Raw genomic sequence first — 22,998 nt, 5'->3', positions numbered from 1 at the left:
GTAGAATATACACATGTTCAAAACACACATTGCCTGTAGTATTGGATAGTTTCCTTACAATGTTTACCTACATTAACAATGACTTTCTGGTACATATTTAAAGCATGTTGCTATAATTTCACACATTTGCTCTGAATATTCTTTTCCTTTCATTTACTGCACATCACATGTCTTGAACATACAGTGTTGTACACATCATTTGGATATCTTTGGCTCAACAAACTCTATGTTTTACTATCAGGAGGGGGGGGCGGGAAGAAATGCTCCAGAAAGGTTTTTAGGTCCAGCCATGATGTTACAGTACATGCACACAAGCACTTACCATAAGTAGTTTCTCTATACGTGCCAACAGAGAAGGGATGAGTGCAGTTTGCAGAGTGCCCAGCTCTGTAGTCCAGGCAGCAAAGGCAGGAATGAAGACCTGGTGGACTGCACTGACCACCCGCTCTGATGGGTCCCCAAGTGACAGCAGCATCAGCTCAAAACCCTGGAAGACACACATTTATGTGCAGGAGATGAGCATGAAGATTTACATTCTATTTGAGCATTTTATAGGAACAGCAAAGTTAACCTCTGAGGCTATTTTACGGTTTGTTTTTACATTGTTGCTGTAACACTGTTTTAAGAGAAACAGAGAGTTGAACACTTTACCTGTGCGTTCTGACACACTTTCCTCTCATAACACACATACCTGGGAGTATTTGTCAGGGTCATCTATGTAACCCATGATGATACCTAGACTCTTGACCACAGCCTCTCTGACCATGTCAGCCTTATCCTCAGCGAGCATCTGCTGCAACATGGACAACACCAAGGAGCTACGGATCTCCTTCTGCAGAGACAGAAAGCAAGACAGATAGAGAGCTCATTTATATTTTGATTAATCTATATTACATGTAAAATCTCTTTTTAATTCTGTATGCACAATTTGCTCTTACAGGCAGGTATGGTGCTAAGGCTCCACAGGACTCTGCCACCAACAATCTCCTCTCTGGATATTTGTGGTTAATCTGTAGAAGAAGAGTGCAAGATTTAAAGGAAAAAGTGTTAAATGAAATACAGGAACAAAAGTTGAAAGGAAGGGAGAAGTAGACTGGAGGGCAGCCACCATGGAATGGAAACAACTTGAATATCATCAACATGCTGACCCTGTGGAAACCGCTATTGGTCTTTCTCAGCCTCCAAACTTCTGGCAGCTGTTGTTCCCATAAATGTGTTGCATGAGGTGACAAGGAAAACAAGACCACTATCACATATAAGTCAGGGACACCATGGAGGTAATGATAGTGATTTTCAGTCAGAACATGCAATTACATTGAATTGGCATGCTCACTAAATACAAGACACAACTCTGATTTGTTTCTAATATATTGCACAATGAAATATTTTTGCATTAGAACTTTGAACATTTCTTGCAAAAATAATTTGTTGTTAGTACTAATTTCCTTTAAGTCAAATCTACATAGTTAAGTGACAAAGGGTAAACATCAACAAAAATAGCCACGGTTATTATTGCTCTAGTCTCTGTACTGAAATAGAACAGAGAAATATCCCCCGCAAAGTGGAAATTAAGTGTCACAGAAGGCTTAAGGGAAAAAAAACAACCTCAAAAACGAAAAAAATGACACGATAAATAAAAAGTCAACTTGGGCAAGTACTGCATTTGTGTGGGCGAAGCCCTCGTTGTATTACCACTGCAGAAAATTAGCGAAAGCATATTCAATAACAAAGGCCACCTGCAGTGTATGCACTGTACCTGTTCCCAGCACTGAGGAAGTAGTTCAGCCTCGACACGTGTGGGACCCACGTGCCTTGCAAACGCAACACACCCTGTCAAGATCATTTGTCTTAAACACACACACACACACACACACACACACACACACACACACACAGAGAGAGAAACATGAGAGAAACCTATGAGAGACGCTGCTGAATAAAGTCATAGTCATAGTCTATCTTGGGGCTAAACAATCCTCAGTAAGAAGTCGATCAGCCAGCATAATGAATATTGCATACTGTTCTGTCTGTACACACACACACACACACCTTTGCTCATCATCTGGTCTCTTAATTAGGTTGAAGAGAATGTGGAGGAGCTGGTCTCTCTCTTTAGGCTCTGGGTGAAGGCAGGCGGTACATAAGATGAGTGGGATCAACTCCTGAAGGAGAAACAAGGAGAGAGAAACAGAGAGAGATGTGGCATCAGTTTAAATTACTTTGCAAAAAGAAAGGGAGGTTGAAACACACAGGCAAAGCATTGTCGGTAGCAGTCAAGCAGGGCCTGGAAGTCAATTGAGGACGGGGAGTAGGAAACAGGTAGGTGTTCATTAAAAAGAGGAGAGAAAATTGGAAAAGTCACAGGAAAAAAAAGAAACACGGGGGTCACCTTTGAAACAAAAAGGAGTCCGTCAACACCAGTGAAAACATGCTTACCTTCAATACCTTGTTGATGTTATACCTTGACTCATTTGGCTTTGGAGTCACGCACATACAATTAGAGCCACGTACTGTAGAAACATAAATAGTGCATGCACACACAGCTGCATTTAGACAGACACATGTATACCTATTGCACTAGTTCCCCTACTACAACACAGCTCCATCCCAGAGTTCAGATAGAGTTTACGGACCTTCCAGCCAGAGGGAAGAGAGCTCAGCTGCCCTTGATACAGGGCCTCCATGGCCAAATTGTGGTCAGCCCTAAATTCCCGCCACACACACACCCAAATTAGAGAGTGCATACAGAGTTAAAAATATTTTTTTTTCAAACAAACTATTTTTTTCCCAGGAAGATATCATAGTTTCCTGCCAAGTGCTGGAAGACCGTGCAAAACCCCAACGCTGGACAGACAGATGGACCTGACAGAGACACTTGGGTAAAGATAGGCTGTAATGAGTCACTCGCTCAATGCTGGACCAGCCCTCTGAAGTCAGTGCCATTGGCTATCTTATAAAAAGTAAAAATATGGAATTTAAGCGTCAGTGGGTCATTTTAAGTGGTTACATAACGAGTTCAATATGGGTGAAATCAGTTCAAGCGTCAAAAAGCTACAAAAGACTACATATTAACTGAATTCGGGCACATTTAACTGTCACATTGAATAATCTTCTGCGCTGGCCTCTGAAAATACCATCAAGAGAGATTTTTGGAGACTTGACAGCACTGGCCTGATAAAACAAATAAAGGAATTCAGCACACATCTGAAAAGCCAGAACCCATGCTGACCCTGTTCTATTTCTGTGCGTACTCCTGTGTTTCTGATGTGAAGACTTCTTCAGGAGGGTAAACATCTGACCAGTGCTGGATAAACATTGTGGGCAGGTAGAGTGGACAGCACGACGCCAGGACCCAGAGGCCAAGGGGACTGATGCTTTACTTCAAAGAGCCGAGGGACTGCACGTTCCAGTCCGAGGACCACTATGTGCAATAATTTGCATCAAATGTTGATTTCCACATTCACATTCCATCTTAACAAATCTTATCCAATCTTTATTATAAAATGGAATTTCTTTATTAACAGTCTCGCATTCAAATAATCAAATGAAGTGCAAAAATGCTGCGATTAACATCAAAAGAACATAAGAACACAGGAGATTCCCAGATACACTAATGAATATCTCGTTTGGAGCAAAATCCACACATACAATCATCATACAATGCAGCATCACTATGCCTTAGTGGGCATTCACACCAAGAAAAGTAATCCGAAAGCCACAGGGTGGTGCGGTGGGGGTCAGTGAAATGGCCCATTGTGTGACGTCCTGTTGTGTAGACTTTAGAGTACTTTATATTTCACAATTTCTGTTTTCGGTCAGATCATTCCGATTTTGACGTTTCCGACCGCACTTGAAGGCAGCTTATTTCACGGGGGGAGTGAGAGAGAAAAAGAGAGAGAGAGAGAGAGAGAGAGAGAGAGAGAGAGAGAGAGAGAGAGAGAGAGAGAGAGAGAGAGAGAGAGAGAGAGAAAAGAGACAAGCGAGACTTAGCAGGTGCTTTGTTGTTGCAGGAAACATTCAGCTATTACACAAACTCCCAGACAGTTCAGTGCTTGTGTTTTAAAACTTTCTTGTGGCAGCAATAAAGGCAGGGATGTTTCCTGTTTACCGTACAGGAATCTCACACCACCTCAAACCATACCCCACACACACACACACACACACTAAACACACTAAACACACTACCCCCATCTAAAATGAATGGAAAGACCTGCGTTTTTGCCGGACCGTCTGATGGCCGACGCAGGCAGTGTGATATTCCATGGGTTATGATTTTAGATTTTTTTTTATGTGACTTGCTGCACATGCTTCTCTCCTCCAGGTGCCTGTTCTTTTCAATCAATTTCCTTTTGTTTTTCATCCATACTGACTTTCTACTGCATTATCAGACAACCCAGAATTTGAGAGCAAACACACAGCAAATGTCCTCAACGTCAACTCCTAATCTTTTGTCTTTGTCTCGTAACAGCCCTGATAAAGCTGTCAACGTTCTTTGTCGTGCCAGTAGTTCGTTAAAGATCACAGTTAATCTGGCCAGTAGAAAAAGGAAGTCAGTTGTTACAGCATACATTTACTTTCTTTGTAGGGATTATTCTTGAAAAGCATAGATGCACATATTTACTATTTACTACTATATGCAATAGGATTAAGAAAATAGTGCAGTAGCAGATGACCACAAATCAAGCCTCTTTCACTAAAAGAAAAGGAAAATACAACCACATTGCATAAATTACAGTACAGTGCAGTATATTGAGGAAAAACACAATGTTTAATGATTTACAGTGTCTGATATTACAGCCAGGTGGCAGGCAGAGTTTTAATGCATCCTTCCAACGTTTAAAGCCAAACACCTTTTGTTCTTAAGTGGGTGTCGCATTCAGACAACTAAAGGTGTGTCTCCAGGCTTGGGGTGGTTAGAAAGCTTCAAGTTGCGAGATGGAAGTGTGAGCAGCTGTGTGTGTGTGTGTGTGTGTGTGTGTGTGTGTGTGTGTGTGTGTGTGTGTGTGTGTGTGTGTGCAATGTCATGGTTGGTGAAGCTAACGGATATATTACAAAGTACACACCACTCAGATCCAGAGGCTAAAATGTTCTGCTGTGTTTTAATCTTCGCCATCCCCCCAGTTTGTCTTTCTTGATTTTACAAAAAGATTAAGCTCTCTTTATAACTGTCAGAAGTTGACTAAAACAACAACACCACCATTGTGGTATGCAAAGCAGCCTGACTGAAAACTACCCTAACCAGATTTACCTCTTTCAAAACACTCATGTGTTCAAAAACACACATTTTGTCTTACTGAGTTTCAACACACAGGGCCCTGTTTTAACGATCTAAGCGCACAGCGCAGGTGCGTTTAGGGCGTGTTCAAATCCACTTTTGCTAGATGACGGTGGAAAAAAAGGGTCTGTGCACCGGGCGCATGGTTCAAAAGGGTTGTACTTTGTGTCTTCATTAATTCATAGCTGTGTTTTGGGCGTAACATGCAATAAACCAATCAGAGTGTCATCTCCCATTCCCTTTCAAAGCCAGGCGCGTTTGTACCTTGGCGCATTGCTATTATGATGGCGGATTTGAACCGTAATATTTTTATATATAATCTTTTGCATGTTTGTGTGCTGCTGGGCTTTCCTGTGTGTGTGTAACAAGCATAGTGTGCGTGCGCTGTGTACGAGCCTAGGCACATTTGACTAATTTGCTGTTAAAATAACAAGGAAATGCTACGCTATTGACTTTAGACCAGGTTTTTGTTGGTCAATGGCGCAATCACTAACCCCAAGAATTCACCTGAACACACCTCCCTGTAAGACCAGCACGCCCATGGGTGCAAAGATGGGCGCAGGTGCATTTGCTATTTAAACGACGTGGGCGTAGGACGGGAAATTGACAACTGCGTCGGTCTTAAACTAGCAAAGACACTTTTTGCACTCTAGCGTTAGGCTAGAGTGCAAGATAGATAAAATTCTGGCGCAAATTACATACAAATGGACACACACAGTAAACAGAACACGTGTGGGTGTCTGCATTATAGCTTTCAAGAAGTAATGGCTTGTTGATGTCTAATCAATTTTACTGGAAAGTCTCCTTCCCTGCTCTTCTCAGAAGAAATTAACATTCAAATTGTGAAAACAAAAGCAAACCTGTTCCCCAAAAAGCTGGTTTACCTTAACCTGGAATATCACTGCACACCTCATATAAAGCCATATAAACATGAAGCTACTTTTAAATAGGTAGCTAGAAAATGTTATCTGATTAATTAAAATCACTCCAGAATCTCAAAAGCCACTTCAGCAAATAAATCAGACGAGGAACCAATCAGAAAATGATAGAATAAAGATACATACATGACCCACCTACTGTATGGCTAAAACTGCATACATTAAACCATCTTTGCATATTAGTTCATGTTTTGGCTATAAATCCATTTCCTTTTATGACAATGCTAGATAGCATAACATCATTAACATTTTACAGAAATGTCAGAGTCAATTATAATTAATGAAAATAATAATTCTGGCAAGTCAGCCCTGAATGTGGCAGCAGTTGTAGCCAACAGGAGCTGGGCATTAGCATATTTTAGGTCTACAGGTCATGTGAGAACCATGCAGATGAGTGTGTGAAAGACTCACCTGGCAAAGATGTGCAACCATTCTCTAGAAGAGAGGCATGCATGAGAGTGAGAGAATGAGTGAGATGAAAAGAGAAGAGTAAAAATAAAACCAGTAAATGCAAAAGGCAAAACACCAGAGGAGAAATGATGACGACACTGGTGAAAACAAACGCCGTCATAAAAGAAGGTGAAATTCCCAATCAATAGATAGACACAAGTCAGCTGGGTGTTTGCAGGGTTACGAAAGTCTATGATTGGCATTGCAAATGTCTAAATGAGCTCTTTATTCCTTAAGCTTCCTGTCAGAAGACACAGTCAGACCGAGGGCGTAACAAGATGAAAGGTGCTAAGTGCAGCATTAGTACATTAGGTTAAATTGAGACATTAGTATGATTATCATAAACAAACCAGCAATCACACCAATTACATCACAGCCAAGTACACTGGTAGCCTCTACACATGGTGTGTAACACTACGCTGCATGTGAGTTGGATTTTGGGAATGCCTTGTGGCACAAACCAAGAAGAGGATGGTGTTCTTTCAAAGCAAACATCTTTCTTACAATAGCAGATGGTGAAATGGGTGAATCACCAACAGAAAAAACACTTTCATCATGCTTAACCCCTTTGGCAAGGGTTGTTAAGAATTGGTTCACTGCCCATTTAGGAAGACATAGTTTGGATGGGAATTTGCAAGCTGACTGGTTTCTCTGTAAGATTCCCGAAATGTTCACCTTGCTTAGCCCTGCTGCTGTGTGTGTATCTATTGGATCCTACGAGCAGAAGACTGTGATGATGACAATAATGGACGGGGTACAGGGAGGAGGAGAAGAGGAGCAGCGGAAGTGGGGTTACCTCTCGTTTAGCAAGCAGGACGTTAGGGACGATGTGAGGGAGGCAGCGGCCCAGCATTAACATCACACTCTCCTCGCTGTCTGCTATACAAGACACCTGGAAATGAGACGGGCATTATGTACTGTACTGTATGCTGTCATGAATATACTGTTTGTGAGTCTACGTGAAAGTGTGCCAACCTCTGCTCCCAGGCGGCTGTCGGAGCACATTCTGCAGAAGGACAGCAGGGCTTGCTGGAAGGCCGGGGATAACTTTCTGCGACACCACAAACAACAAGAGACCAAAAACAGTCACTACTGTCTGTACCACTTCATCTGTACTTCACAACAACTCTGGAGATTGCCCTGACCGCTGAATGATTGAGGACTGGGCTGGGCCTTTCTGCCAGAGAGCTTAGGGCAGCCAGTCTCCCATGTCACTGCTGTGTATTTCAGTGGAATAAAACAAAGAAATCTATAGACAGATGGAGTTTGGCTGAAAGACATTATTGGGGACCTGTTATAGCAGATGATGACTAACTGGGTTTTGCCACTAATGTTTTGGAACTGTACATGAATCTGATAAAGGGAAATATATAAGAATATATAGGTATATAGTAAACACAGTATTCCATTGACCGAATGATTCACTAGATGTCGGTGCACTAAATATACTACAGCATGGCTGGGATTGTGTGTGTGTGTGTGTATATGTATATATATATATATATATATGTGTGTGTGTGTGTATTATGCATATGTTTATATATTTAAGAAGAAAAGTGAAAAGTTCTGTATGTATTGTCACTTTTGGCTGCACTTTGGCACTAGGCTGATAACTACCTCCATCTAGTGGTTACATTTAGTAACTACACCAAGAAGGGCTGTGTGGCAGTAACGTACAGTTCTGAGTATACATTTTCTGTATTCTAGATTCAAGTAGGGCTGCAACTGCAACGATTATTTTTATTATAGATTAATCTGCCAATTATTATCTTGATTAATCGATCAATTGTCTGGTCTATGAAATGTCAGAAAATAGTGAAACATGTCCATCCCACTTTCTCAAACTCCAAGGTGATGGCTTTAATGTCTTGTTTTGTCCAAAATCTAAAACTATTTAGTTTAAGATTTAAGAAAACAGCATTTTCTGCCATTTTTGGATTAAAAATGACTAACGATTAATCAATTATCAATATAGATGGCGATTATTTTCCTGTCGATCGACTAATCCTTGCAGATCTAGATTTAAGTACCTTACAGCAAAAATTTGCAAGGATTGAGTTTGAGAAACTAACGTATCATCCATACAGTGTACCAAGCAACGCACCATCGACAAATTCAACATTATTGATACAAGGATTGCCATTTTTTCTAGCGTCTATTTATATCCGTCTATACAGGAGAGAACAGAATTTTCTGGACTCACCTGTTAGGTTGATCAAACTGGACAGGAGGCCGACTCTTAAGCTTGTTGTGGGACTGTGGGTGAGGGTGTGAAATGTTCTGAGAAGAGGGAGGGTCTGGGTTAGTTTCAGGCTCTGAAACCCTCCGGATGTCCAGATACTGGCCGTTATCTGTAGGAGGCTGAGGGCAACATGAGATTAAGTTAGAATAAATGGGTCAAAGTACATCAAGAAACGTGTAAAGGTTCACTTTCTATCACTTGTGTGTATTGTAGGACACTGGTACTATTAACACAAGCCTGTGTATTACATATTCAAATTGACCACGTACCACGGCGAGAGGGTCCATGGAGGAAGTGGTGGTTGTGGAGTTAGATATATTGTGGGAGCCCAGGTCCAGAGTGGCCGGAGGTGGGGAGGAGACAGTCCTCTTCAGTGTCTGAATCTCACTGTGACGTAAGGGAAAGGAGACATGTAAGAACCCTGTCAGAAAACACTACATAACTCGTGTTAGTGAAGGAGTGAGTCAACAAGACAAAGCTCTTCCATTCAAAAGCAGTAGTAGAGCAGTTATGTAAAATGCCTCAACAATTTTGGATTGTGGTAAAGCTAATTTGTCTGAATCTTAATAACTCCACGTGGAAGGAAAATAGGTTCCACTCACGTAACAGAGCAGTGCTTGGGGGAAATTTCCATACTGGTTCTACCTCATGGCCTGTTTTGGTCACAGTTATGGTAATAATGTGCTGAAAATATTTCTAGATTTTCATGCATGCCTCTAATTTCCCCATAGTGGTTGTCGTGAATGATTTTGTTGTAATGGCATAAAACTGCTATGTATTGAGATAAACTGGGTCAGCATCATAGCCTTCCAACAGTAGCCATATGCTTAATATGATATATAGCACATCACAACTGTATGCAGAGTCATAGCCAGTCTTACATAATGACGGATTCATTTGTATATTAGCATAAACATGCACTCCGGCACACACCTTTGCAATTTCTTGATCTGCTCAGCTAGGCTCTGCTTCTCATTGGTGAGGAGGCTTATTTGGTATTCCAACTCCTGGACGACTTCTGTCTGTTGCTATAGAGAGACAAAAAGTTTACACAGACAATTAATTTTTTCCTCAGCTCAAGAGTAGGTACTTCAATAAGTCAAAAATATTTTACTTTATTGAAAAAAGCAGTCCCTTTTCAATTACTTCCACAGCCTTTTACTGAAACAATGGGAATATAGAGGGGGCAATTAAGTTTTTCAACATTGTATCCAATGAAATATATGAAAAAACATTTCAACATCATCATTATAGCTCTGTAGACCACTACTTTGCTTTGATAAAGAAAAGCAGTTGACTGTCAGGGGAAACTGGCGCGGTCTCTCAAAAAGTGTGTAAATGCATGTTTTCAGCTAGATTCCGTCCAGAAAACAACTTTAAGTCATGCAAATAAATAAAGTTCAAGAGTGAGAGCAAAAAGGGCAGTGTGTCTATGATAATAGAATACCCATCTCTACTGGAATAGCAAAATAAATCTGATCACAAAGCTTTTAATGCGGCCGAAAGCAAAATACCCGACCGACTCACTCATTAAAAAAAATCCAACATTGATGTGGTGAATTACACCCATACATGTACATACACAGAGACACACAAACCTGATGTAAGAGGTCAGGCTTCTTTGGGGGATCTTGGGCGATGCAGTTTCCTGGAAGATCGCCAAAGTCCACCCCTACTGACACATCAACCGTGTCCCGAGGAGAAGGGACGGAGACACCACAGTTCCTGTAGAGATGTAACAGGTCGGGGGGTTTTGGGATGTTGAGGCCGACATCATCCCACAACTCAAAGTCCTGGAAATCATTTTTTTAAAAAGCAAATAATTAAACAAAACTCATTCGTGGTGGCAGTGGGCGTGTCCTCTGCATAGATGAAGCAGGACACCGTGCAGGCTCACAGGACTGCCGATCCAAGTTGTTGAATTGATTTATGGTCACAGACCCTATCACAGTTCTTAGACCAGTGACCTCATGCGTACAAGTCTGATACCTAATTTGCCTTAGGAATTAAAAGATGTTCTATGAAGTAACAGGCAGAAATAAATTATAAAAAAGGTGAATTTCATTCATTCAGAATTGTCATTTTGTCTTAAAAAGATACATCCAGAAACATCTTTACCTGATCATCGTTTTCATCAGAGAAGGTGATGGATGAGAGTTTGTGGTCATGTTTTAATAAATATTCATTCACAAGGAAGTTCAAGGCTCTTTTCTCCAGTGGGCGTATAGGCTCCTAGAAAGGAAAAAGAAGCTGTGAAATGATTCACTCAAGACTTAGGAGTGATATCATCACAGGGGTTTAAGGGAACACATTTACTCTAATGTCTTTATTTACTTGAAAAAATTAAAGGAGTTCACAAATCTGTTCATTCTCAACACTTGTTTTCCCACCTGAATTTCAGGACTTGACTTGAAGTTTTTTCTCTCCTGAGAGGTCACTTCGCTCTCTGAGAAATTGAGAAGATTAAAGATGAGTTTGAAAGGATGCTGAGTGTTATTCATCTAGAGGAATTCTCTTAGGAAAAAAAAAAAAAGAGAAAGCTGTAACAAAAGGGGGTTCAGGTGGAGAAGAAGTTAAAAGTACGCCACACCTGCTGCCTGAGTCAAGTTGGCGCGCAGAGCCTGAATGGTCTCCTTTGCTTTCCGTAGCTCAAACTCCAGCACTGGACAGGAAGTGACAACACACACACACAGGAAATGCATCCAACCAAAGACAGGGAACAAACAAAACAAAGATGGGCATGAAAAACAAAACAACCATACAAAAGATTGTAAGAGTCATAAACAAAATAAAAAAAATAAAAAAGGATACATGCAAATCATGGGTCTAAGAAACGCATGCAGCAGAGGATCATGGTAAAGCCGGCTGGATGATGTAATGCATTGAGACGCATCTCAATGGTAGGATTTCCTGCCCTCGTTTTCCTACCATTTATAGCACTGATGTGACGGACTTGAAAAATAAAACTTTGGATCAAAGTTACTTCAAGCCGAGGTGAACAAATCTATTCAAGCTACTGAAATGTAGTCTTGATAATCTGGGAGCTGTCTGACAAAGGATTTTTTCCCAGGCAAATGCCTTACTAACAAGTAATCACATAATTTGGTTTCAAGCCACTCAAAGGACAGCCACTGCTTAGGTTTTTATTTCTTCGTATAGGCCATCATAGTGTGAACACAATCTAAGCTATAAAACTCAGGTGTCAAAATGTCATTTAGAACTTGGTAGGGTACTGTTTTAGACTTGTTTTCCGTAAAAAGAAAATCATAATAACACAAGCAAGCTGTTTCGGACGTCCTTTACAATCAGAAGCAGCAGACATTTGAATAAAATTGTTGATTTGTACATTGAAATTTGAAATGCTAAACTAACACTGAATAAAGAAAAACACACAAGATCCTTAGACACGTTTAGATAAAAAACACACGCAAAACGTAAGAAGCGATGGAGCAGGAAAACTATGTTGCATAACTGTGCACTGAAAATCTGCCATCTGATGTCTATTGATGTTCCCAAATCTGACATTTAATGTCTAGGATTGTGGTTCAACAGGTATTGTAGAAGGTTCCAACACTAAAATAACAGTATTAAGTGCAAAAGGCAGTTAAAAAAATGTCATCAATCTTTCAAAATAAAATTAGTAATTTTCTGTGAGGTGAGGTCATAATAAATTTTCAGTTTCTACAAATTTAAGAATACTAGAAACTGCAAAAAGAAATGCCATTAACACATTTGTTGGACTTTTCTGACCTATTTCACCGACTCCATCATGCCTAACCTGTCCAGCAGACGAGAGTGCACAGGATGCAAGCGCAACAAAATGGAAAACCAAGAACTGAATAACGGGGAGAAGGTAAAAAAAAAAGCAAAAGCAAAAAGCTAGTCTAGGATGGAGTGACTTGTCCAGTATTGTTAACTGGGGTTTGATCAACGTCAGGAGAAAGCCAGAAAACCCAGAGTCAGACAGCTGGGGGCAGGCGTCTTGGCAAGAAGAACAGGTTGTGGGGATGAGAGTGGGGGTGGGTGAAGAGGGAAGAAAGGAGGGGGACGGTGCCAATATGGTAATAATAGTCATTTTAAAAAGATATAATTTGTAGTTGGGAGCATGAAACCAACATCTCTGCTGCATGGTTTTAACTGTGCCCTTACTATGCATGTTTTCATAAACTGATAAAAGCCCCAAACCATAAGCAAGCTAGTTTCATGTTTACATTTTAGGTGTATCCACCTACTTCACTTAAGACTTCAACCTTTATAAAATAGTCATCATTTTTCAACTCTCATAATGCAATAAACACATTTACAATTCATAGACATGTAGACAATCCTTTTACCAAACAGGAAGACACTACTTATCATGCTTAGCAGTCATGTACAGTACACAGGGAGGGAGGGGGGGGGGGGACAATCTAATGTCAAAGAAAGAAAACACATAAAGCATTAAATGTGCCAGTGTGTGCACAATTCCATACTGCAGTTATGGATTGGGGCTTTTCAGGACTTATTGACCAACACTTACCGATCAAATGAGTGGATGACTACAGAAAGCTGGTAATGGATAACGTTAACCACTGTACTACGGCATAGTGTGCAGGGCTAAAAAGTAATGTTGGCGATTATAAAGTAGAAAGATGAAAACAGGAGGCAGATTAGGTTTAAATAATATGATTTGTCCTTGCATGACAGCACTGTTCCATCTGCAATCATTGTAAAAGTAAAAGGCTTATTCATCTGTTGTTTTACTTTAGTCAGCGTAAAAATGCTCATCACAGTATCTGAAAACCAATAAGCTGCTCGTAACTGAGCAGCTGCTCTTCAGACCAGCGTTCTGTGATGAGGCGCCATCGCCGTCAAACAATGCTGATACAGGTAGCGAATAATCCCACAGCCTGACTCAACAGTTTGAGAGTTGATGGGAAGAGGCAGGAACACCTCTACCAAGTTAAAGAAAGAAACATACAGCATGTGGTAAGTGGAACATGTTGACAAAGAGCCAAGCTTTTTGAAATACACGTTCTGTTAATTAACTCTATTTCTACGTCTACTGCATACAAAACAGTATGGTAGTGTTAAAACAACAACCCCACTGTTTAGTGTGGATACCGACATCAAATGTGTTAAAAATATGCGACAACATCAGACTTAATACTTATTTCACTTTTGTGGTGGCTTGGACTAAACTGTGTTTGATGCAGCTGTCATTTTCTTTGTTTCTATGCTACCCTCCAATTCTGTCCCGTGGTAAGCCAGGTCTCTTGCTTTGAGCACTGGCAGTACGGTTCATCTTACCTGCCACCCGCTCGTCCGACTCTCGGTTGCCGTCATCTGAGTAACGGGCAAAGTCCAGAGAGTCCAAGGTGCTGATGCTGCCTGCTCGATCTGTACAGAGACACAGAGACAATAATGACACAAGTATACTGTAAAATCTGCACAGTTAGAGGAGACCACTGACAGCTCACGGAGCTTAAAAATGTGACAATGCACTGATGCTGGAGAAATGTTGCTTTATACTTTCTCCTCTCTGAAGGGACAGGGTCAGCTACATAACAGAAGCCCCACTGCGGTAGGGATTCAGTATTCTGCTTAAGGACTCTTAACCAAGCTGGAAGCATGCTGACATTGGGCTGGAGTTAAAGGATGGTGTGACTAACCACTCGGCCACTCTTCTGCAAAACAGATGGAAACTTTATTAAATTCAGCTAAAAGCAGAGACCTTTAAAAACAATGTGGGAAGGTTATACTTTAGCCAAGAAACATATGAGTCACACTGCACATGTGGGAAAACAAATCAATCAAAAAATGTTAACTTTGCTGTAGTCTCGCATTGCCAGACCTTCCTCCACAGTGCTGCAAAGGAGGGTCTGGCTAGTCCACACAGCATTCCGGGATGGGAGAAAAACGTGCTCTGGTTTATTGGCATTTCTTTAAACCAATGACAATCGTCACGGGCGGTGGCGCTAGGCGCCGGATAGAGCCACATTGCCGCTGCAAAATAGCCTCAGGAAGAAACTTGTTTGGGGGAACGTGTATGTTCAAGAGTTGTTTTAGTCGTGCAACAGAAAACTGGACAGAACTTGGACAGATAGTCTAGCTAGCTGTCTGGATTTACCCTGAAGAGATCTGAGGAGCAGTTAACATTAGTCCTCATAAATCGACCGGAGTTTAAAATGCCGTTTACAAAGAAAGCGGAAGGTAATGGACATCCGTCCGAAAAGAGGTGCATCCGGCGGAATTATATAGCTATAGACTAACTTTGCTGAGACCTTTACTTAATGGAAAACGGCAATTACCAAACTAACACCTCCAACCAACAACCTGCTAAAAGTATTGTTTACTTCAAGAACACATGAAGCTGATACAGAAGCATCCATGTGCTCCTATTTCACCGAGGTAGGCTGGCCTGGTAGCTCAGCCACCGGTGTTAGTTTTCCTCCACCTCAATACAAGTGCAATATTGGACTATTTGTTCTCTGATATCAAGATACAGTGGAAGGTCAAGTCAAATGTAGCATGTAGACTAGCTTTGAAACCATGGCTTGCTTTACGTAACAAAGCTAAGGGGCAGTGACTCAGTAACTGTGTAAGTAATGAAGATGAGAATAAAATCATTGATTGATATTTTGAAAAAAACAACAACAGTAAAAACACTTACAGGTTGAGACCTTTGGCTTTTAGGTCGCTTTAAAGAAAAGTTTAAAAGCGAACCATTGGGTCTTTCTCAGTTAGCTTACACCAATTAGTGACCTTGGTTTCTCGGACCGAAGAGTACTGTGTTTTGTCGGTGTATGATGATTATTATCAATTGATGTTCGAAAGGAACTAGAAAAAAAAAAAAAAAAAAAAAAAAAGCATGTTGCTTTGGTAGTTAGAGCAAGGAAAAAAGTTAAAGGAAAATCAGTGTGCGTTCCTGCATGTGTAATGCTCAACAAGAATAATTTCTTTAACTAAATACTGGATGGTAACAACCTTACATTTGGGGAGAAAAGCATATAAAGTAAATGCATATGGTTAGTGGGGTTGTGTGTGTGCGTTAGGGTTTAATATTTTTCCCGAAAATGAGATGAATCAGATCCCGGGAAATAGACAGCCCATATTCCGGGAAATGGCCGAGAAATGGCTGTTTTTTTGGTTTGTTTTTAGCCCAAGTACTGTATCGATATCGTTCAAATATGCGTTCCCAAAATCCCAAACTGACATTTTTTATATTATTTGTATCATTTTTAGGACTAAAGAACACAGTTTATGTCCATCATCAACACAGTTTGCAATGATCAATTCTGCTGCGTGATCAAGTGAGCTGCGTGCTGCAGCGTGACATCTGCTGCAGCGCTAATTATGAAATGCCAGGTGGAATGTCTGGGACTTGTCTTCTGAAAATCTAGGCAACCCTTATATAATCAATGTTTTATAGAAATCTATTATACAAACTAACGAAATATGCTTAAGTAAACCATTGAATGATTTCTAAACCATTATACGTTATCGAAATCCAAGCCTGTTGAGGATGTGTAAGAGGCTGCAAACGGGAATAATCACTCAAAGTTAACCAAATACAAATACACCTTATAAACCGGTCACACAACTTGCACGGAGCGGTTTCATTGTCCGGTCTTTCAAAATGCTCCCAAACAAAGCTGGCCGCAGACATCATTAGCAGAGCTAGGTAGCCCAGCTGCGTAGTGCTTGCTGCGTTATGAACTTCTTCTTCTTCTTTTTTAATGAATGAATGTATTGAGCCTGTGTAATGATTTAGGGAGCCTGTATTACCGTAGCTACCGTCGCCTGCATCAACGTTACCGTATGAGAATAATAGACACGCACTCCTTGCCTTTTTTTATTTTATTTTATTTCCCATTTCCCGTCATAACATTTCCCGGGAAATGGTTTTGATCAGATTTCCCGGGAATCCAGTTTCCCGGGATTAAACCCTAGTGTGCGTCACATGTTCAAATGTATGACCATGCAGCTTCACAAAGCGCACACACTCAGTCTTGTGACGGTACAGTAAAAGTGTTTCTGAATTGGCTGCAAGTATGACAGTGTGTCATTGTTCTGTCATGCTGACGTCACGTTAACCCCGTTTCCTGTGGAGAAGGCTTGCAACTGTCCTTACTTCCTGATAATGGGAGGAGTTTTGGGGGTTTTGGTTGAATTCTATTTGGTTACCAGTGGGTTTGTATGCATGTGTTTGTGTGCGGGCGTGAGGGGAAAGAAAAACCTGTAATTCCACAAGGTGCGGGAGCATGCACAGGTGGCTTGTGTGCCCTTATTTGCAAAAAAACAAGTTAGTATTTCTTCCTGGCTGACCTTTAAGTTCTGTGCCTGTGGTGCATATTGTCTGGCCTGTGATGGAACTGACACTTCAGACTGTCGCCTCGTCATTGCACTGCTGCTGGGCAGTTTGCCACTCACACTCACACACTCACACACTCACACACGGTGTCCATCTCACATTCAAGCACACACTGCAAATGAGAGTTTATTTGTACACTGAATGAAGGATGCCTCTTTGTCTCTCTGGTGGTTTGTATTGAAAATACTAATCTTACAAAAACAACTGGGAGACCAAACAACTGGGAGACCAACAAAAGCTTCTTAGAGAAAAGAAAGTGGAAAGACAAACATAAAGAAAGATATATTTTTCTGCTTTGGCAAATATAAAAACAAAGGAGATAAATTGGAGACAGGGAGAGAAGCAAGACTTTAGTCAGAGAACAAAGAGATACATTTAAAAAGAGCTGATACAAATACAAGACAAGGAGACAAGAAAAGATGGATGTCAGGAGGAGGTAGCCAACAAGCTCTTTTAATGGGAAGGATGTCTTGCCAAGACTGTCAGCTATTTCAAAAATATAAATGGGATGAAACAATGGGTAACTAATTATAAAAGGATGCACATGCAAGCACACAAACCTGTGTGAGCATTTGTCTCAAAATATAAAAATTATGAAAATATAGCCTATTCAATGGAATGTAACAATGAATATGCCTGTGTATACTGTAAACTGGGCATGATTGTCACCACCATGGTTCTAATTTTACACACACAAAACACACACACACTAATCGCCTTCTTGCACAATAACAACTCACTGTCCTGACATTATAAAGAGAGAAGACATTAAAAAAGAAAACGTGCATGTCAGGTTGGGCCAACTAATAGGCAATGCTACTAAGGGAGAGGTATACACATAGTAGGATGACCAGGCTGACAGTGGTGTGTGTTTGGCCTGGATTGCCATTGTGCCAACTTTACAGATAAGATAGCACAAATTAGCTTTCCGATTCATATCCTGAGATTATACTGCCACTTTTTGGTATCCCATATTATGTCTTATGTGGCAAACCACACCAACTTCTTAAATGTGGCAGCTTACCGTCAACCTTGCATGCTACCTCAAAGGCTCCTTGCATCATATGAGCAGATATGTACCTGACTAGGCTGGAGAGAGAACCATTCATGCCTCCATGCTGCAAATTAGCAAGGTGGTGAGAGATGCCCTATTGTGTCATGTGGTTTAGAGCAACAGCTGCAGATATGATGCTGCTTGTGACACAGCCATTATCCATACACACAATGACTGCAATCAACTGCTTACAGCTGCTAACAGTCACTGGTCGTGTGGAGTTTGTGGAATCAGAACCCTTACCAAATACATGAACAGTGCTATTAAGGCACTGTTTATAGAACTAAAGGCTGAGCATAGAAAGACCAGCCAAGTAAACTAGCATCACACTATCTATCTATAAAGGATAACTATCTGGAACCCTAAATGTGTGGTTATTATCATGGCGTGCCATGTCACAATGAGTTACACAGTCCATGCAATCATATGAAACCCCATGCATCCTTCCAAAACCTTCGGAAAGCATAACATTCTGCAGACCAACATTATTCCAACACAATAAGACATTAAAAAGGACTGTTGTTTCTTTTGTAAGGCAATAATAGTGTACGGTCCTTAAGAATCACGCAGACAAAAGCAAGGTATTGAATGTTTTGCTATTGTTTGAAAAATCATAATGCAAATTGGCTGCTTTACAACAACAGAACAGTTGACAACAGAAGACATTCGATCAGTATCCCTTTGCCTTCCTGAACAAATACTTAACTCTATCTTCTACCCTCAAAACATGCGGAAAAAGATCATTCCAGTGATCACATGAGTTCTTGGCTATGAGATTATGCTGGAAAGAAAAGTGACATTGCCTCGAGTCCATCGCCTTCTCCCTCAACAACTTCCATCAGCTGATTTTTTTTTCTTTTCCTGTCTACATATGGTAGATTATATTTATCAGGAATGTGGTATTTCATATTCTTATGAACCGTTACTCTCATCAATAGCTAACTGAGATCACGGTTTCTCCATGACCTTCCTGCCAGTTTCACAACAGGGGTGCTGTCATGCTTTTCGAAGACATCATCATAAAACATTTATTCTGTGACCGTGCTCCAAACCTTTTGGGATTTTGTTAATGCAACCACCAGACCTTTGCAACACACACACACACATTTTTTTGCTTCTGTGGTCTCAAAAATGTGTATAGAAAGTCAGTCTACACAAGTATTTAATTTGACCTGGTGGGGTTATATACAGAGTATATTAGTTGCCTAGACCCACACTCAACACTATGCAACAGTCTCCCAAGACATCAGGTTGTTGTTGATTATAAAAACCAGATCCTCTCTTTCTTCAGCACTGATATGCTGTTGTTCTCTCAGCAGGAAAATTGCTAAAAACATTCATCATCTCGCCTTGTACAAATGCAGTGCCGCTGTCATACTCTGAGCCCATCAGAAACTTAAACACTGATTTAAATCCTGGAATAGATAAGGAGACTATCCTCAAATGAATGACCACAACCACTGGTTTTATTGTAATTAGATTATCGACAATATGTAAAGAGTATCTGCTTTCATGGGGACTTATTAACAGAAATGAATACCAAATAAATACCTTTTTTTTTCCCAGTGGCAGGTTAAAGTGATGGTTCGGAGTAATTTCACCCTAGGGTTCTTTGCACCATGACCTCGAGCCAAACACCCCCCCAGAAGCTTTTTTCACCTGGGTCGAACATTGGGAGCGTTAGACTAGAGTAGCGTTATCAGCTGAATAGCTTAGCGCAGGGGCTAATGGACCCAGGTTTGTATCTTGTAAATGACCCCACTAATAATGCCCGAAATGATACCAAACTTCTACACTAGTACAAATAGGTTATGTACTCATAAAACGATGGATTGGAAAGTTTGTAAGTACACCAGAAGTTTATGTAAATAACACTTGCCTGCTGGCTTCTGCTCTCTGCTGTTGTTGTTGCTGCTGCTGCCGGCAGTAAGACGAGTGCTTAGGGCCGTCTACAAATTACAACACCGAAAAGAGATACAACAAAAATATTTATTAATTTAACTTTTTTTTTTTTAAAGTGCTGTAATATAACTAGCAGATACAAGTTATAATTGAGGTAAGTTTGGAGACATTACCTTATTTAATCATTAAATTACTAAAATAAATTTTTTTGTTGTATCTCTTTTCGGTGTTGTAATTTGTAGACGGCCCTAAGCACTCAGTAGCAGCAGCAGCAGCAGCAGCAGCAGCAGCAGCAGAGACAAGAAACCAACAGGCAAGTGTTATTTACATAAACTTCTGGTGTACTTACAAACTTTCCAATCCATTGTTTTATGAATGCATAACCTATTTGTACTAGTGTAGAAGTTTGGTATCATTTTGGGCATTATTGGTGGGGTCATTTACAAGATACAAACCTGGGTCCATTAGCCCCTGCGCTAAGCTATTCAGCTGATAACGCTACTCTACGCTCTCCCAATGTTCGACCCAGCTGAAAAAAGCTTCTGTGGGGGGGTGTTTGGCTCAAGGTCATGGTGCAAAGGACCCTAGGGTGAAAATATTCAGAACCATCACTTTAAAAGAGGAAGACTGTAAAGATCTGTTGATTTGAGTTGAATCTGGGCACTGAACAAAAGGAATGTAGATTTAGCCTAAGTCTATTCAATTCACAGCCTATAGGCTAGTGCTTCCTGCTTGTGGGTCTCTCTTGATTGTTTAAAAGATAGGGTGGGTGTGTAACTATCCATAAGGCTCACTGACACTGTTCTTATCCTTTCTCTCCTGGATCTAAGATATACACTACTTTGACAAGACAGATCCAATCAATATACTAGAGAATACCAAGCTGAGTCATCTCCGTTAAAACCTAAGAGTCATTAAGAGGATCCAATTAATAAAATGTGCATACAAGGACATTTTATAATACACGTTATCACTTTCAAGTCAACTACAATCCTCGACCCCTAACAGTTAAACTTATACAAGGCTTTCAGAAGCTCAATACTCGATGCTCAGTCAAAATTTCCTCATGGTGTATTTTATACTTTCTAGCTCTCTTTGAATGCAGCTAGTTTGCTGCTTTTAGACCAGAGGGAGCTTTATGGTGCCTTATAGATCTATGTTAACAGCAAATAGATTTGCTCCACTCACTTCAGTAAAAAAGGGGCCAGAAAAAAAAGCTTTTGTCACTCACATTCCCTTCAGTGTCAAGCTCCCCTGCTCCCACAGTTGACTTAAAGTGTATGATAATACTACTCCTGCTGCTCTATAGCAGGCTTTATTTATTTGTGACTTGGGCTGTCACCATGGTTACAATTATCATGGCATGTGTGTTTATGGGTCCAGTTTTTTTAGTCCCCTTTAAATGCTGCAGGTTATTCCCATAAAGGAGTCACTTAAGTGGATGACGGTGCTACAGATATACATCCTTGACCAATAAACCAAAGTAATATTTATCTCCCTGGCCTAGAAACAACTGGTACAAAGCAACAAAACACCTAATATAATACACTGTCCTCTTAAGCAAGATGTGGAGACACAATTCCTACAAACTGCAGCCTTCTCTTCAAACTTGCTTCATTAGCAAAGGAGTTCAATGCAGTATTGCAAAAGCAATTTGTGCAAGCCTTCTCTTGTTTCTCATTTTTCTTTCTGTAGCTGATCCTGACCTCTGACCTCCCTCTGCCCTACAGGGCTCAATTACATTAGAATACTTCTTATAGTCTGTCTTAGATAATAATGCAGTCTCTGTATGTCAGCCGAGCAAACACAGCCGACCCACGAAACCCGCTTGTTGGCTGCGGGCCCTAGACCGGGAGGGCAGGTGCAGCAAGAGGATAACGTTATCTCATGATCGATTGGCTTTCAAATCCAGTGTTTTAAGCTAACGTTAGCTAGGCATTGGGCTAACGTTGTATAATGCAGCATTAAAGACGGAGCTAGCTGACAGTTACGTGACTAGCACTGGGAGCAGCTAACATTACTTACGCAGTGGTCCTCCAGGTCCGAGTACCTGGTCCTTGGCAGGCGGAGTGCCGCTCTGTCGCTCGAAGTTCCCAGGGTTAGAGAAATAATCCCTCAGCCTCGGGAGCTCTCTGCCTGCTTCTAACAGTTCTGTGTGAAACTCCAGGGCCGTGAGAATGTATTGGTCCCGTAATAGCTGAGCAGCGATACCATCCACTGATATCCGTGTCTCGGCGGTGCCTGCCATAGCGGAGGTGGCCGCGACCGAGACCGAGCCCTCGCCGCTGGGGCTCGTCCGGTTGCTAGACAGCAGAAGCGTCGGTGGCTCGGCGTCCGCAGGCGGAGAGAAAGGATTACCTGGTGGCGGCCCTGGCGCCCCTTCACTCGGGCTTCTCTCTCTGTGAATTGTTTCTTTGGGGCGCCGTTCAGCCTCTTCCTCAGAATCACTGAGATTAAACGGGTTGACCGACGCCATTTTTGCACTATAAAGATGTTTAGCAATCTAAGCTAGCAAAGCTAATAAGACCCACTTCTTCCTGAATGGATATCAAGCTAGCTATGGTTTGGTAGGCGGCTTTGACAAGGGGGAAAAAATGCGAAGCTGTGATTGGTCAAATTTGAGAAATGTTCTCCCAAAGCCCGCCTATTTCATGGGATAATACAAAATAATTGGATAACGGCGAGACAGAAAGGAAGACTGGACAGGGCACATTTGACAGCTGATAGTCTATGCTGTTTTATCAAAAAGCCACAAGCTGTGAAAATAACAATTTCCGGTGAAAC

General features: G+C 41.1%; 1 protein-coding gene across 5 annotated transcripts in view; it reads right to left on the bottom strand.

The window, feature by feature from the left end:
- Positions 1–22,802, bottom strand: part of relch (RAB11 binding and LisH domain, coiled-coil and HEAT repeat containing) — a 37,661-nt gene extending 14,859 nt beyond the window's left edge. For 2 of the 5 annotated variants that reach the window (XM_028569152.1, XM_028569153.1), the window contains exons 1-17: positions 22,240–22,801; positions 14,195–14,284; positions 11,496–11,567; positions 11,296–11,351; positions 11,024–11,137; positions 10,504–10,698; positions 9,839–9,933; positions 9,175–9,292; positions 8,867–9,024; positions 7,639–7,714; positions 7,460–7,555; positions 6,625–6,648; positions 2,050–2,162; positions 1,757–1,847; positions 939–1,010; positions 692–832; positions 323–487 (exon numbers count right to left, since the gene is read on the bottom strand). In XM_028569152.1, coding sequence (XP_028424953.1) covers positions 323–487; positions 692–832; positions 939–1,010; positions 1,757–1,847; positions 2,050–2,162; positions 6,625–6,648; positions 7,460–7,555; positions 7,639–7,714; positions 8,867–9,024; positions 9,175–9,292; positions 9,839–9,933; positions 10,504–10,698; positions 11,024–11,137; positions 11,296–11,351; positions 11,496–11,567; positions 14,195–14,284; positions 22,240–22,690 — 2,127 coding nt within the window. In that variant the 5' untranslated portion in view covers positions 22,691–22,801. Of the gene's footprint in view, positions 1–322; positions 488–691; positions 833–938; positions 1,011–1,756; positions 1,848–2,049; positions 2,163–6,624; positions 6,649–7,459; positions 7,556–7,638; positions 7,715–8,866; positions 9,025–9,174; positions 9,293–9,838; positions 9,934–10,503; positions 10,699–11,023; positions 11,138–11,295; positions 11,352–11,495; positions 11,568–14,194; positions 14,285–22,239 lie in introns of all 5 variants that reach the window. The other 3 variants (XR_003691495.1, XM_028569155.1, XM_028569154.1) reach the window with 3 other exon arrangements.
- Between the last annotated feature and the right edge of the window lie 196 nt (positions 22,803–22,998).

Source organism: Perca flavescens, chromosome 22 (genome assembly GCF_004354835.1).
Source record: "Perca flavescens isolate YP-PL-M2 chromosome 22, PFLA_1.0, whole genome shotgun sequence".
Lineage (NCBI taxonomy): Eukaryota > Metazoa > Chordata > Actinopteri > Perciformes > Percidae > Perca > Perca flavescens.
Note: the sequence above shows the minus strand (reverse complement) of the source record. Positions and strands in the feature narration are given on the sequence as shown.